This window comes from Crocuta crocuta, unplaced genomic scaffold (assembly GCF_008692635.1).
Source record: "Crocuta crocuta isolate KB4526 unplaced genomic scaffold, BGI_CrCroc_1.0 scaffold131, whole genome shotgun sequence".
In the NCBI taxonomy this organism is placed as follows: domain Eukaryota; kingdom Metazoa; phylum Chordata; class Mammalia; order Carnivora; family Hyaenidae; genus Crocuta; species Crocuta crocuta.
This window is the reverse complement of record NW_027528977.1, coordinates 15705101-15718660: the sequence shown is the minus strand read 5'-3', so window position 1 is coordinate 15718660 and position 13560 is coordinate 15705101. Positions and strand designations below refer to the sequence as shown.

The 13560-nt window shown below is 41.7% G+C and overlaps 1 protein-coding gene across 1 annotated transcript in view; it reads left to right on the top strand.

The window, feature by feature from the left end:
- Positions 1-13560, top strand: part of DOCK2 (dedicator of cytokinesis 2) — a 415343-nt gene that overhangs the window by 98537 nt on the left and 303246 nt on the right. The window contains exon 23 of the mRNA XM_077757359.1: positions 8611-8719. Coding sequence (XP_077613485.1) covers positions 8611-8719 — 109 coding nt within the window. The remainder of the gene's footprint in view (positions 1-8610; positions 8720-13560) is intronic.

Genomic DNA, 13560 nt, shown 5'->3' with positions numbered 1-13560 from the left:
AAGGAGCTAAAAGGCAAGAAACATTCACCTAGAGGAAGAGTAGATATCTCTTTTGAAAATAAAATATAATATTTACTTGTTTAAAAATCATTATATAATTTAAAAGTACATAAGGATACTGTTGACGTACACAATCTCTTTTCTAAGAGATTACAAAATTATCAATTTATCTATAGATTTCCAGATTCTTATGTGTGTATGTGTGTGTAATCATTCTGTAACTTAATTTTTTTCTGTGATCCTTTAAGGTATTTAGGACACTTCCTAGGTCATTGAAAACTGAAGGAAGAAATTATCAGAGAAATAGTCAAAACCTAATTTCTTCCTGGTGCCCCAACTTTTAGACCAACTGGGCCTAAAGAGAAAAAGCTGGAGGGACTCTGCAGATTTAAAAAAAAATTTTTTTTAATAGTTTATTGTCAGGTTGGTTTCCATAAAACACTCAGTGCTCATCCCCACAAGTGTCCCCCTCCATGCTCATGGGACTCTGAAGATTATTAGCTTCTCTTTCAATTAAACGATGCAATCTATATTTTTCTTTATATGTCTTGGAACCATGGAAGAGAGGGTGCAGTGGGAGGGAGTGTGTGTGTGTGTGTGTGTGTGTGTGTGTGTGTGTGTTTCTGTTTAGGAACATTGTTTTGGGAACACTCAGTTTCTAATTATATTGAGGGGAAAAACCCTGAAGACTATTTTTCATGCTAATGGAGAAATTTACTTAAGTGCAGAATTATGCAACTTAGTTCTTCTTGCCAAATTACATAAAGTCTGCAGCTCCTCTCAGTAGAATGAAGGATGGCTGGGGCACCCATCATACTCTGTTCATAACTTAGAGTTCTTTTCAAGGCTTTTGCCTGCGTCTTATTACCTACTTACTATTAATTTATTGCACAGGATTGCCATATTTTAAAGTAAAGTGAATGTTTTGGATGGATTGTTTTCTTTCATTCCTTCTGTGTTGTTAACTTCTATTTTTTATTTAGGCTGTTTACACTCACCTGAGGCAGTTTTTCTTCAGTGATTACATTAATTTCTGTATGTTCATCCTAGACATTTTTCAAAACAGGATCCCCACATGTTGAGTTTGTCTTTTGTTCTCTCATCTGCAAATCATTCTTCCCTAGGGTGATTTCTAAGAGGAAGACTGTTTACTGATACTTCTTTACAGTTTGCCCTAAGGGGTGATCCCTCCTCAGTGTCAGACTTTGGAAAAAGTAACAGCTCAAGGAGAAATAATTTTGTCATTGACAAAAGGATTGACACCAGGAACTTGTCTGAACCCTGTCTCTTTGCTGCTTCATGCATTAAATGAAGTCTGCATGGAGTTCTCTCTGGCCACCAGCCTACTTGACAATCCACACAGGCAATATTGCAGTTACACTAGCTGTTCCTTGCATAGTTTCTTTCAGATGTGGCTCTATTCTTTCTCTTTTAACAGAATATTGCCTCATGTTTCAATGTTGTTACCCTTCAGAAGAGAATTTCTTTGGCTACTGTTGAGCTGGACAGCTCACTCCAGACTCAATGGACTAAAATTCCTTGTCCTAATTTGCAATTTTGGATTCATTTTGGGTCTTTAGACCTTGGTGATGGGGGAAGGGGTCGAGATGGTGACAAGGACCAAACAGGGAAGAGGTGAATCAGGAAGGGAGCCTTCTCATTCATCAGTTCTTTTCAGCCCTATTGCTTTGACTTAAATGTGCCTGCTGAGTGCACTCAAGTGTTTCTTTCTGTAAGTAGGATCAATAAATGCAAGGATTCTTTTCAGATAGACTCAGCCACTGGTTTCACTACAATTACTCTTCATCTCAGGCTGGAGTAGTGTGTGTGTGTGTGTGTGTGTGTGTGTGTGTGTGAGAGAGAGAGAGAGAGAGACAGAGACAGAGACAGAGACACAGAGAGACACACATGGAGAGAGAAGAGGGATATGGGGGGAGAGAATGAGAGGAAAGGGAGAGAGAGAGAGAGAGAGAGAGAGAGAGAGAAAGGTAGGTTTGGTTTTAGAATGTTGTGATTTTTCCAACTAATCACTCTTCTGAAACCCTGAATAGCTTAATGGTTCTTTTTGTAAAGTCACTAATTTATACCTACTTTAATAGAGCGAATTATTGGCTCAAGGATAGGAAAACCAGCCAAGTCACCTTGGATTTAGAGCTTGAACAGAAAAAGGTTAGACCAAGTCATTTAGCTTCCCTGGACAGTCTTGTAACATCATCCCCTGAGCAAATGATGCTTTTGTACTCACTGTGACTTGTTCCATTTCCTTGCAATTGGCTATTACTTTGCTCTGTTCTCTGGAGGCAGTACCGCCTAGTGGTTAAGACTGAAATTTGGAGCCAGACACACTCAGGCTTAAATTCTGACTCTGCCCTTTACAAGTTGGGTGACCTTGTACAGTTAGCATTGTGCCAGGTACATGGCAAGTAGTAAGTAGCAGCTAGTAGTAGTAGTAGTAGTAGTAGTAGTAGTAGTAGTAGTAGTAGTAATAGTAGTCATCATTGTCATCTTAGTAGTAAAGGTAATAAGGTAATATAATAAGTCTGTATAGCTGAAGATGACTATCAATACTATCTAGTTCAGGTACTGCTAGAACTGGTTCCTAAGACACTTCTGTACAGCTACATTGAAAGTGTTTGAAGTTCATTCATTTAACAATTTCTCATTAGTTGATGCATTTGTTTATAACTCATTTTTGTGTTCTAGGCCTATTACTAGTTAGACATGGGGATCTCATGACTGAGATAGCCTTGACTCTGCCAGCATGGAGCTTATTCTCTGATGGAGAAAACAGACAGGTTAAGAAGTGATGGTGAAGAACGTAGTCCCACAGGGAGGGCTCCGTCGCCGTGAGAGTCTGCTTTAACATTGTGTCGAATGCATAGCATTCACCTAAGGAAATTCACTAAATAAATGGCCTCCCTCCTGTAGTATTTCTCCAGTGACTGGCCTCACATTTGGGAGCATACAAGTATCTTGACTTGTGTGGCAAGGTAGCAGAATAGTGTAGCACAGCCTTATTGTTGAGTAATTTTGCTTGTTTCCATGTAAGATCACAGAGACATTTAAAATAGATTTTTCATTTAAAAAAACCTTCCAATTAATCTGGCCTTGTTCCCGGGCACTTGTGAAATGAGGCAGGCATATGTCTTGCCAAGAGCAAATTTAGGCAAAGATGTGACCAGGTGAGGGAGACAAAGGAAACCGGAGCCCAGATCTAATCCTGCAGGGTATTGATGGGACTTCTGGGGAGGAAGGAAAGAAGGAGAGGCAGATAGGTCTTAGGGGTGACCAGGGAAGGGGCTGCTGAGGGCAGAGGGGTGCCCCCAGGTTGGTGGTAACTCTTGTCAGTGTCTGCCAGAAACTTCATTCCCTCCTCTGCCCTTCTGTTCCCGTGGTTCATGCCTCCTTAATTTCTTTTCCTTTTCTTGTTTGTAAAATGTGAACAATAATAGTCTGTAATCCATGTGAAGAATTTAGCACAGTGTCTAACCCTTAGGAAGTGCTCAATAATAGTATTAAACTTTTATTGTCCGACTTTTCTACTATGTAGGAATACATAATTTACCTGCTGGGCTGCCTTGTGATTTCTTGGGAGAATAGGGACTGGCTCTTACTCATATTTATTTCCACTGCAGTGCCTGGCACACAGTAGGTGCTCAACAAATTATACTAGTCTTTATGAAGATGCTGGTGTTTTCCTTCTTAATGCTTAGGAAGCAAAAATGGGTGGATCTATAAGAAAATTATGGTACTATATAACAATAGCTAGCATTTATTTAGTGTTTCCTGTGTACTAGGAACCATGCTAATTGCTTTGCATGTATTATTTGATTGTAGGACCACTTTATGGGGCTAATATCCTTTACTAATGAGAAAATTGAGGCTTAGAGAGATTAAGAAACTTAGCCAAAGTCATCCAACTGGTAAGTCTCAGAGCAGAGTTTGGAACCCACAGAGTCTTACCTAAATTTCTATCTTACCTCAAAGAGGCACGGAAGAAATCAAGAGGATGCCTGTGAATGGGTCTCAGAGGAGCTAGAAGTGGCCGAGGCTTAGGAAATTAAATGGGGCTGGTGCGCCAGGAAACCCTCCACCCCCTGGATTCTAAAGTGAACCTTCCTGCTACTTTTCCAAGCCTGGGGATGCCTTGGTTAGATTCTGCTCCCCTGGGCTGCTGGCCTGAGGTTGGCATCTCCATTTTAGACTGAGGCTTTATGTACCTGCATGGAAGAGGTGGTGCAAAGCATCGTACACACCGTATGGGGCCCCATTTGCATTTAGTGAGTGCTCAGCTGTGCACAGTGTCTCTTTAATGAATCACATGCAAGCAGATCATCGCTATATTTATCCAAGCCCTGGGAGCCTGAGCGCTTGCTGTGGTTGGGCTCACATGCCCCAGAACAACACCTCACAGCTTGTTCCAGTTTCCTTGTGGTCAGGGCCTTCGGGCCCTTCAATAATTCCTTCCCTGGCAGGATGAGCTGGTTTCAGAAGCATCTTTCTGGGCGCTCTGAAGCCAAAAAAAAAAAGAATGTTTCCCTCCTGAAGCTATAAGAGAGACCAAGTGCTAAAAAAGGACCTTGAAACTACATCTGCCATGCCCTTGACTTCAAGGCCATGCTTAAAGCCTTGCAGAAAGATGAGCCATTTTTTTTTCTTTTCCAGCTTCTCAGGAGAGGCCCCACATTGCTGACAGCCCTCCATCATCAATTTATTTCTTCCATGTAATCTAAAACCCTTATGTATTTTATTTGCCTTAGTCACTCCTTCCTGGAAATATTATTTTTATTTATGTATGCTCAGATCAGAGAGTTTCCCAGTGTGATCACTTCCGTGCTTGGGAACCAATAACAACTGTAAGAAGAGTAGCTGATATTTACTTAACACTTATTAGGTGCCAGCTATAATATTAAACACTTGAAAGGCATCATCTCATTTTTTCCCACCTCAAAATAACCCTTTGATTGAGCATTATATCTCCATCTGTCAGTAAGGAAGGTGAAGATTCTAAAGCCACATAACCAGTATATGGAGGAGTCTGGCTAGATAGCAAAGCCCTTTGCACTAAATAGCTGTTTGGGTTACTTCGTCTCATCTTCAATCATTTTTCTCTAGCTCTTTTCCTATTTGTACCAAACAAAACTCCAGACTTAACAATTCATACACACTCACTCACTCACTCACTCATTCACATACATGATTAGTAAATAAGACTCCAACAATTTTGCTTAATGTGCAGTCACTGTTAAATGTAAGCCATTTCCCCACAGAATTGTTTTTGTTTTTTTTTTTTAAATCTTTGATGAAACTTGGGCAGGTGTAGAATATTTTTTCTTCCCTGGGCCAGAGTGTGGTATTTAGGTACTTAACTTGTGACATGAATAACACGGAGCAGCTTGGATTCCCACTGAGGCAGATGCCCCTGATCTTGGCCTCATGGGATCTGTGTCATCTGCTCTCCCGGGTTGTATTCTCAGAGCACAGAAGGAGAAGAACGCCGAGTTCTGGTTCAAGCTATACCACTGGTACAGTCTGTGACCTAGAGCAAATCAGGTTTTTCTTGGTGGTAGAAATTAAATTCAGGTTCTTACGAAGTTTAAAGTTGAGTACACAGCCCTGACCTGGTCTCACAGCCTAAATGTCTCTTTTCTTTCCCACCTCAGTCAAATGACTTTTAAAAGATGGCAGTGAAGTCAAGTCACTTGCCCACTTTGGCCCCCTGTTTATTCTTTTGTAAAATGGGAAGCATGGACTAGATGCTCACTGGCCTTCCCCTTAGCTCTTGGTTTAGAATTTCAGGGGACAACAGCAAGAAACTACAGAGTTCTGACCAGGTAGGGTTGTGACAAATCCAACCAGAGCTAGTCTAAGAAAAAAAGGAATTTATTGGAAGGATATTTGTGTAGCTCAGACAATCCAAAAAGAGTTAAAACAAAATAAAACAAAACACAACAACAGCAACAATAACAACAAATCAGAGGGGTTGGGAACCAGGGCTGCCTCAGGGACCTCTTCATCAGGAGTTCATGAACATTCCCCTGGAGTGCTGCCATTAGGATGTCTCCCAACAAAGCCCATTTTTATGTTTCTGTGTTAAAACAAAACAAAACAAATTCCAGAGAATGCCACCAAGAGACCATTCAGTTATGGAAGGTGGGGGTGGGCACAGTCAACCTGTAGGGAAAAGCTGCTGGAAGCCATTCTCATAGGCTCACAGATGGTTCCCAAGAAGATGACCTGGTAGGAACCCCAACCTGTCTCCAACCCCATGCAAATACACTAATAAGTATGCCTTACAGAGAAAGTCCATCTGTACATAAATAACGATGAGTCCATCATGGGAAGCCACGTCTGAGTGTTAAATGTGGGTCAGAAACACTATAGACCATAATAGGGATTATGAGATTGTTTAGTAGACATTTTAAGGCAGCTCTGTCTAGTAGAAAGAGAAATAGATTTCCAGACAAAAGCCTTGGAAGACGGACTATCCATTAGCTTAGCTTTGGACACAAAGTAAAACCACCACTTGAATTAGGATCCTGCCTTCCTCTCTGCCAGATCTGGTCCCATACTTTGTACTTTGATGGGATTTGGGCAAGTTTCAACCTCTTGAGAGTTTTCTGTGTCCTTATCTCTGAAGCAGGAATGATAGTAATACTCCTACAATTAACAACAAGACAACAGCTAACATTTGCTGGCACAAGGTATATGCCTAGCACTTCACACATGAGCTGGTCTCCTCACAGTCTTTGGGCACAGTGCTGTTATGACCTACGATTTATAGATGAGAAAGCAAGGCTTGAGGGCATGAAGAGAGGCAGTAAAGCATAGAGCAAAATTCTGTCCAAACTGATGGAGACGGTGAGCCCAGAGCTGGATGGCCAGGTGTGAACTCTGATTCTAACAATTCCAGGTGTGGAGTCCTTGGGCATATTGCTTGAGTTTCATCAATCTGTAAAATGGGGATAATGATAGGGCCCACCTCATGGTGTGGTTATGAGGATAAATGATTTATATGTGTCTGCGGCAGTGTCATGCACAGTAACATTTGCTGTTATTGATAAGGTCTTCAGGTAGTACAGAGCAAGGTGGAGCTGACTGAATGTAAAACATATACTCTACAGCAGACATGTCTGTGCTAGAAGGACAAGAAGATTCAGGAGTGAGTAATTTAAAGAAGAGGAGGGAGAGGGAGAGAAGTGCTTCAGGACTCCTGGCTCCTCTCACAGCCTTGGCTCTATGACCTTGAACTAGATACCCAGAAAGTCAGTAGCAATTTCCAGGTCCTTATAATTGATTGGAACATTCAGTACTGGCTTTCCCTTAAGCTTCTTACTTCAGGAGGGCTTTAGGGAGCTGTTAGTTAGGAAAAAAAGAAAAGAGGTAGAGAGTGACTAACACACACTGAGAGAGAGATAGAGAGAGATTGGGTCAGAGAGACAGACAGAAAAGCAGAGATAAATATAATGACCCAGAGAGACAGAAAGCAAATAATACTCACAAGCAGATAAGCAGACACATGCTTAAAAACAGAAAGGAAGTAAAAGAGAAGCAGAAAGAAAGAGAGGTGAAGGGATGGGTGGGAATTTAGCGGAGACAGCATTTGATGGACCGCCCTTCCTGTGGTTGATGGAGCAAACAAACCCGTTAAGTGTGTCAGTGCTTTATCTAAGGAAAGCACCTTTCCCACAGCCACAGCGAGTGGTGTCTGACTGTGTAGGGCAGTGACAGGAGATGCTCTTTATCTGAATTGGAGACAAGAGCACTCTCCTTGGTATTTCGTGCAGGATGCCACAGATCGGGCTGCAGATTTTTCACGGTTGGTGATAAAGCTTTGTCTGGAGTGGCCTTGGGCTGCACAACACTCCAAGGCTGGGCCATGAGGGCCGTTAGCCTCAGGAGCCTGGAGACTGATTTTATATGAAGGGATGGTTTCTCTGAAAATTACATGTGTATGTTCATGCTGGCCTCAAAAATCTCTGCAATAACCGTCCAAATGTTAACAATCCCTAATCTCAAGGTAGGATTGACGAGGAATTTCACTTTATAAGTAATGCATTTCTATTATGTTTGCATTTTTTACAATAACAGTATAGAGCCTTTATAATCAGAGGAACAAAAGGTGATATGCACACTCCTGAAATTAGAGGGCCAGGGAAACTGTGGCCCCTGACATGGAACAGGCACGTGCATATTTATCTGACAACCAGGCAAGAGCTACATGGAAGTGTGGTATACTTGAAATATTTCTCCTTGATGCTTCCCAGACACCTTGGGGTTCCCTCTTGGGACCACAATCTCCTTTCTGATTCTTGCAGAGGGTGAAATTATTAATGTCCCCTCAGCTTGGATGAGTTTCATTCCCTTGAGGTTCTTCGGGGTTTGAACAACAGATGGGAGTCAAGGGGAGGGTATCTGTTCTGGGTGTGGACAGAGGTTTTCCCAGGAGTAAATTACACACACACAAAGCCTGCTGACTCAGTACCCTCACGCTGAAGTCCCTGTCTCCCACCCCTCTCTCTTAATTTCAAATGAAGTTTGTGGCTGGCATATACTTTCACAGGTATTGCCTGAAGGCTTGAGAAATGACCCAGATGTGTCTTCTTTCAGGCTTTACGAAGGCAAAGAACAGATGGAGTTTGAAGAATCCATGAGACGGCTCTTTGAATCCATCAACAACCTGATGAAAAGTCAGTATAAAACAACCATACTTTTGCAGGTTGGTTTACACTACAAAACAAATCTCTTTTCCCTTGGTCATCTGATACATAACAGCATACTGAGATAGTGTCTACTTTCGCTTGAGCGTGTAGCCCTGTGTTAACTGAAGGCCTGGGCTGGCCACATGGCACAAGGATCATGAATATTAAAGGACTCTTCAGGGCAGGGGGAAAAAAAAAATATATATATATATATATATATATAGTTTTTTTCCTGTGCAAGTAACAGTGCCTCTTTTTTAATAATTTGGAAAGTTTTTGCTACCTGGAAGGTAATAAGATGACCCTGATCTGTTTGTAATGCTGACAGGTAGCAATCTCTGAAATTCCTCTACTTTTGATTCTCAACTCCATAAGTTCAGATCCCCTTTGTGGGTTTGGGTTTCCTCAATAAACGAGACACTTTGGAGAGAGAAGTCCTCTAATTGATGGTTCACGATGCTAATCTACAAACTCTGTAAATCTTTTTTTTTAAATATTTATTTGTTTTTGAGAGAGACAGAGAGAGTGCATGAAGGGGAAGGGGCAGAAGGGATAGAGACAGAATTCAAAGCTGGCACTAGGCTCTGCGCTGACAGCACAGATCCCAACACAGGGCTTGAACCGAAGAGCCATGAGATCATGACCTGAGCCAAAGTTGGATGCTTAGCCTACTAAGCCACCCAGGCACCCCCAAACTCTGTAAATCTTTGAGAAAACTTGAAACTTACCCCTAAGTTTGAGAAAGAATTTAGCAGCAGAGAGGCTAAATGAAGAGACTGTTTCAAGGAGACTTCATAACTTTCACAGAATTGACTCATAAGTGCTCAGGAAGGGCTGCTTCATGTCATATGAATAAAAAACAAACACATTTATCTAAACCAGTGAGTTAACGCAGATGACTTCTCCTACTTGTAATCAGAGTTATCCTTTTGGTTGCTAATTTAAATATCTGCTAAGACTGGGGTAACTCAGCCTCTGGCTAGAATGAATAAGGTACTAGTGTCTAGCTAGAATGCAGGTGAGGAGTCAGAGGCACACATCTGTTTAGGGAGCTAGACTGCTAATGCATGGGTTCCAAACTTTGCATATTTGAATCTCTTGGAGATCGTTAAATTATTTTTAATATTTATTTATTTATTTTTGAGAGAGAGAGAGAGAGAGAAAGAGAGAGAATGAGAGAGAGAGACAGCTTGAGGTGGGGAGGGGCAGAGAGAAGGGGAGAGAGAGAGAATCCCAAGCAAGCTCCACTCTGACAGTACAGAGCCTGACATGGGGCTTGAACTCACGAAACCGTGAGAGATCATGACCTGAGCTGAAACCAAGAGTCAGATGCTTAATTGACTGAGCCACCCAGGCATCTTGGAAATCTTTAATAAATTCTGATGCCTGGTCACCACCAGCAGACATTCTAATTTAATCAGTATGAGTGTGACCAGGGCAAGTGGGAGTTTAAGTAGCTCACTGGTGTAAACCAGAATTCAGAAATCATTCTACTAAAGGCTTGTTTTGATTGAACAAATGTTGGGGAACTTTGTGTGTGTGTGTATGTGTTTGTTTGCATGTGTGGATGTGTGTGTAGAGGGAGGCTTTATCTATTCTAGTTCACCAATGTATCCTTAGCATCTGAACAGTCCACAGTACATAGTTGATGCTTAATAAATACCTGTTGAATGAATGACTCCCAGGATAGGTGTGAAAATCTCAATGTCATAGATGTGGAAATTGAAGCTTAGAGTTGATACCGCTTCCTCAGGCTCCATAGTAGTCAGAGGTGTGGCCGGTGCTCAGATCTCCTCCTGCCTGGCTCTGAAGACCATGCTCTGACCTGCTCCATTACACTGTTCTTTACACTATACCTTTAGCACTTACTGAAGATATGACTGGAGATGAGTCTTCCCTTCCCTTTTGCTGTTTGTTTTTTTTTTAAGTCTTCCTTCGTGATTTTTTAAATCTCCATCATTTTACAAAAAAGGGGATGACAGGAGCAGGGGACAGCATGAAGAAATGTGATAAGAGCTGGAGCCTGTCACCCCCCCTGTAACATATTAGAGGCAGCTGAGCTCCCTGTGAGAGGCTGCACAGTGTTAGGATGTTTGGTGGGGGCTGGGTTTGACTGGTTGCAATGAGAGAGGCTGTAGCATTGAATCAGATTGGAAATAGCTCTAAGGAAGCTGAAGTATGAGGGAGCAGAAGTGATGGACAAAAGAAGCCAGATGGCTGGGGGGAGAAAGGAGCAGGTGTCCCAGAGAGGCAGAGGTGCCAGGAAAGAGACAGACCTCTGGCTTTGAGACAGGCAGAGGGGGTCAGCTATCATGGAGCCACTCCTAATTTCAGCATCTATTTCCTGGTGATGAACTACATGTATCTTGGGGGAAGAAACAAAGAGACAGAGGGAGGAAAAAATAGAAAGGTAAAAGGATACAAGCAAAGAGGAACCACCAAGTATCGGTGGCACTGAGGAGACCTGGTCAACAAGAGTGCTCCTGCTCAGCTAGCTGTATGACTTTACACTGATCATTTAACCTCTCACTGTCTGTTTCCTAGTCTATAAAACCTCAGTGTGAGGATCAATAAACACCAGCTATGAAAGAGCAGATTATAAAATCCTATGCAAATGCAAGGAACTAATGTGATTATTATGGTCTGGGCATAAGTTTTTTTTGTTTTTTTTGTTTTTTGTTTTTTGGGTTTTTTTTTACCCAAGTTCTTACTCTCTGGGAAGCTATGTTAGAAATGCCTTATTTGGGGTGCCTGGGTGGCTTGGACCATTAAGTATCCGACTCTTGATTTTGGCTCAGGTCACGATCTCATGGTTTGTGAGACTAAGCTCTGCACAGGGCTCTGTTTTGACAGCTCCTCTCTCTCTCTGCTCCTCCCCAACTAGGACATGTATGGATTCTCTTTTCCCCTCTCTCTCTCTCAAAATAAATAAATAAACATTAAAAAATATTAAAAAAAAAAAAAAAAGAAATGCCTTATTTTCCCCAGGATTTGGTCCAGGTTATACTGGTTTTTCCTCATGGGTTTCTGCCCCAGAGCTATCAAAACAGGCTTCATCTCTTTTTTTAATTTGCTCTAAGGGCCAGTGTAGCTTCCAGGATTTACTTAAAATCAATGACACTTTCCACCTATTTCTATGGCTGTTAAAAAGTTATCAAAGAAGCATGTAGCCATATCTAAATATGGAAAGCAATAACCTTTGAAGATTTAATGCTGTTTTAGGATGTGAAGTGTGGGCTAATGAGGGGAGAGGGGTCAAGGTCGTGTAATGTTAAACTCCATATAAGGAATCTTCTCAGACTTTGACATTTGCCACAGGAGAGCATTTTGGATTTCATGCCAGAGAGACCTGGGTGAAAGTTGGGAATCTGTATTTGGGCATGTAACATTGGGTGAATTGTTTCTGTTTTCAGGCCTCTGTTTAATTTTCTATAAAGTAGAAGGCCTAATATCTAATTTAGAGGAAATATTGAGAGGATTAAATAAAGCAATGTATGTTAAGCAAGAACTATAGAGCCTATTACATATTTCAATTTAAATCGATTGTCTTTAGCCATTTATATCTCACCCTTCTTTACCTCATCATAAAACAGAAGCTTTTGGAGAACTTTCCTAGAGTGGGAGGGGATATTTATATTCCTAACCTTGTCATATGAGGTTGAACAGTTTTAGGACATTTGGTTATTCAACTAGATCAAGAAACATAGATATAAATTTCAGGGAAAATAAACCCACATGAACTGACTCTATGGAAAAGAAAGAAATGACAAATAGGACAGGATGACTGGAGTCCTGATTCCAAGCCTGCATGGAGTATGTATGGTGGGAAAGAATTCTGTGATTGATTAGTAGTGGCTTCCATAAATTTTGAGTGAGAAGGTAGAGTACCATTCCTGGTTGCAGCTCGACACTTCCAGCTGAGTGGCAGCTTATGGTGGAAGCCATCATTCAAGTCTACTTCAGTTTGGCATAGAGCAGTTCTGGTTCAATCTCAGCTTTGTCCATTGTGGGTTCTGGGACCTACTCAAATTATTTCTCATTTCTAAGACTCATCTGGCTTTTGTGAATTGCTTCCTGTAGTTTTCCTTATTGTTCAGAGTTGGCATGGCAGCAGCTCACCCTAAACTATGGAGAATTTAAAACCAGCAATTCAGAGAAGGTCGAAGATCATTAAAAATACCTTCCATTGATGGAGTACCTACCGTGTGCCAGGCATGAAGCTGGGCTCTTCACATACAGTGTTTTTCATCCTGCCAGAGATCTGCAAGGAATCACTGTCTTCAGTGTCCACAGGAGGCTCATAAAGTTAAATAATTCATCCCAAATTATACCTATCCACAGTGGTGGAGCTAGGATTTGAAGCTTCCCAGGTCTCTTGATTCCAAAGTTAATGTTTTCTCTGTCACAAGGAATGGATTAGGGTGGGGGTTCCCATGTATTTTCTTCTTTTTTAAAAAAATATTTTATTTTTGAGAAAATGAGAGAGAGTTTGTGTAAGCAGGGGAGCTACAGAGAGAGAGAGAGAGAGAGAGAGAGAAAGGGAGACACAGAATCTGAAGCAGGCTCTAGGCTCTGAGCTGTCAACACAGAGCCTGACACAGAGCTCGAACCCAGGAACCATGAGATCATGACCTGACCCGAAGTCGGACACTTAACCAGCTGAGCCACCCAGGCACCCTTCCATGTATTTTCAGTAACAGGCCATAAGCTTAGAAGTCCCTGTGTGTGCCAGGCCTGTGAATACTGTTGATAAAACTGATGGTAGGTGGAGAGGATCAAAATCAGACACTAGTGAATTGGATATAGCTTAAATGAGCCCTTATGAGGAAAGGGCATTTGGTGACATTAGGTAGACCCA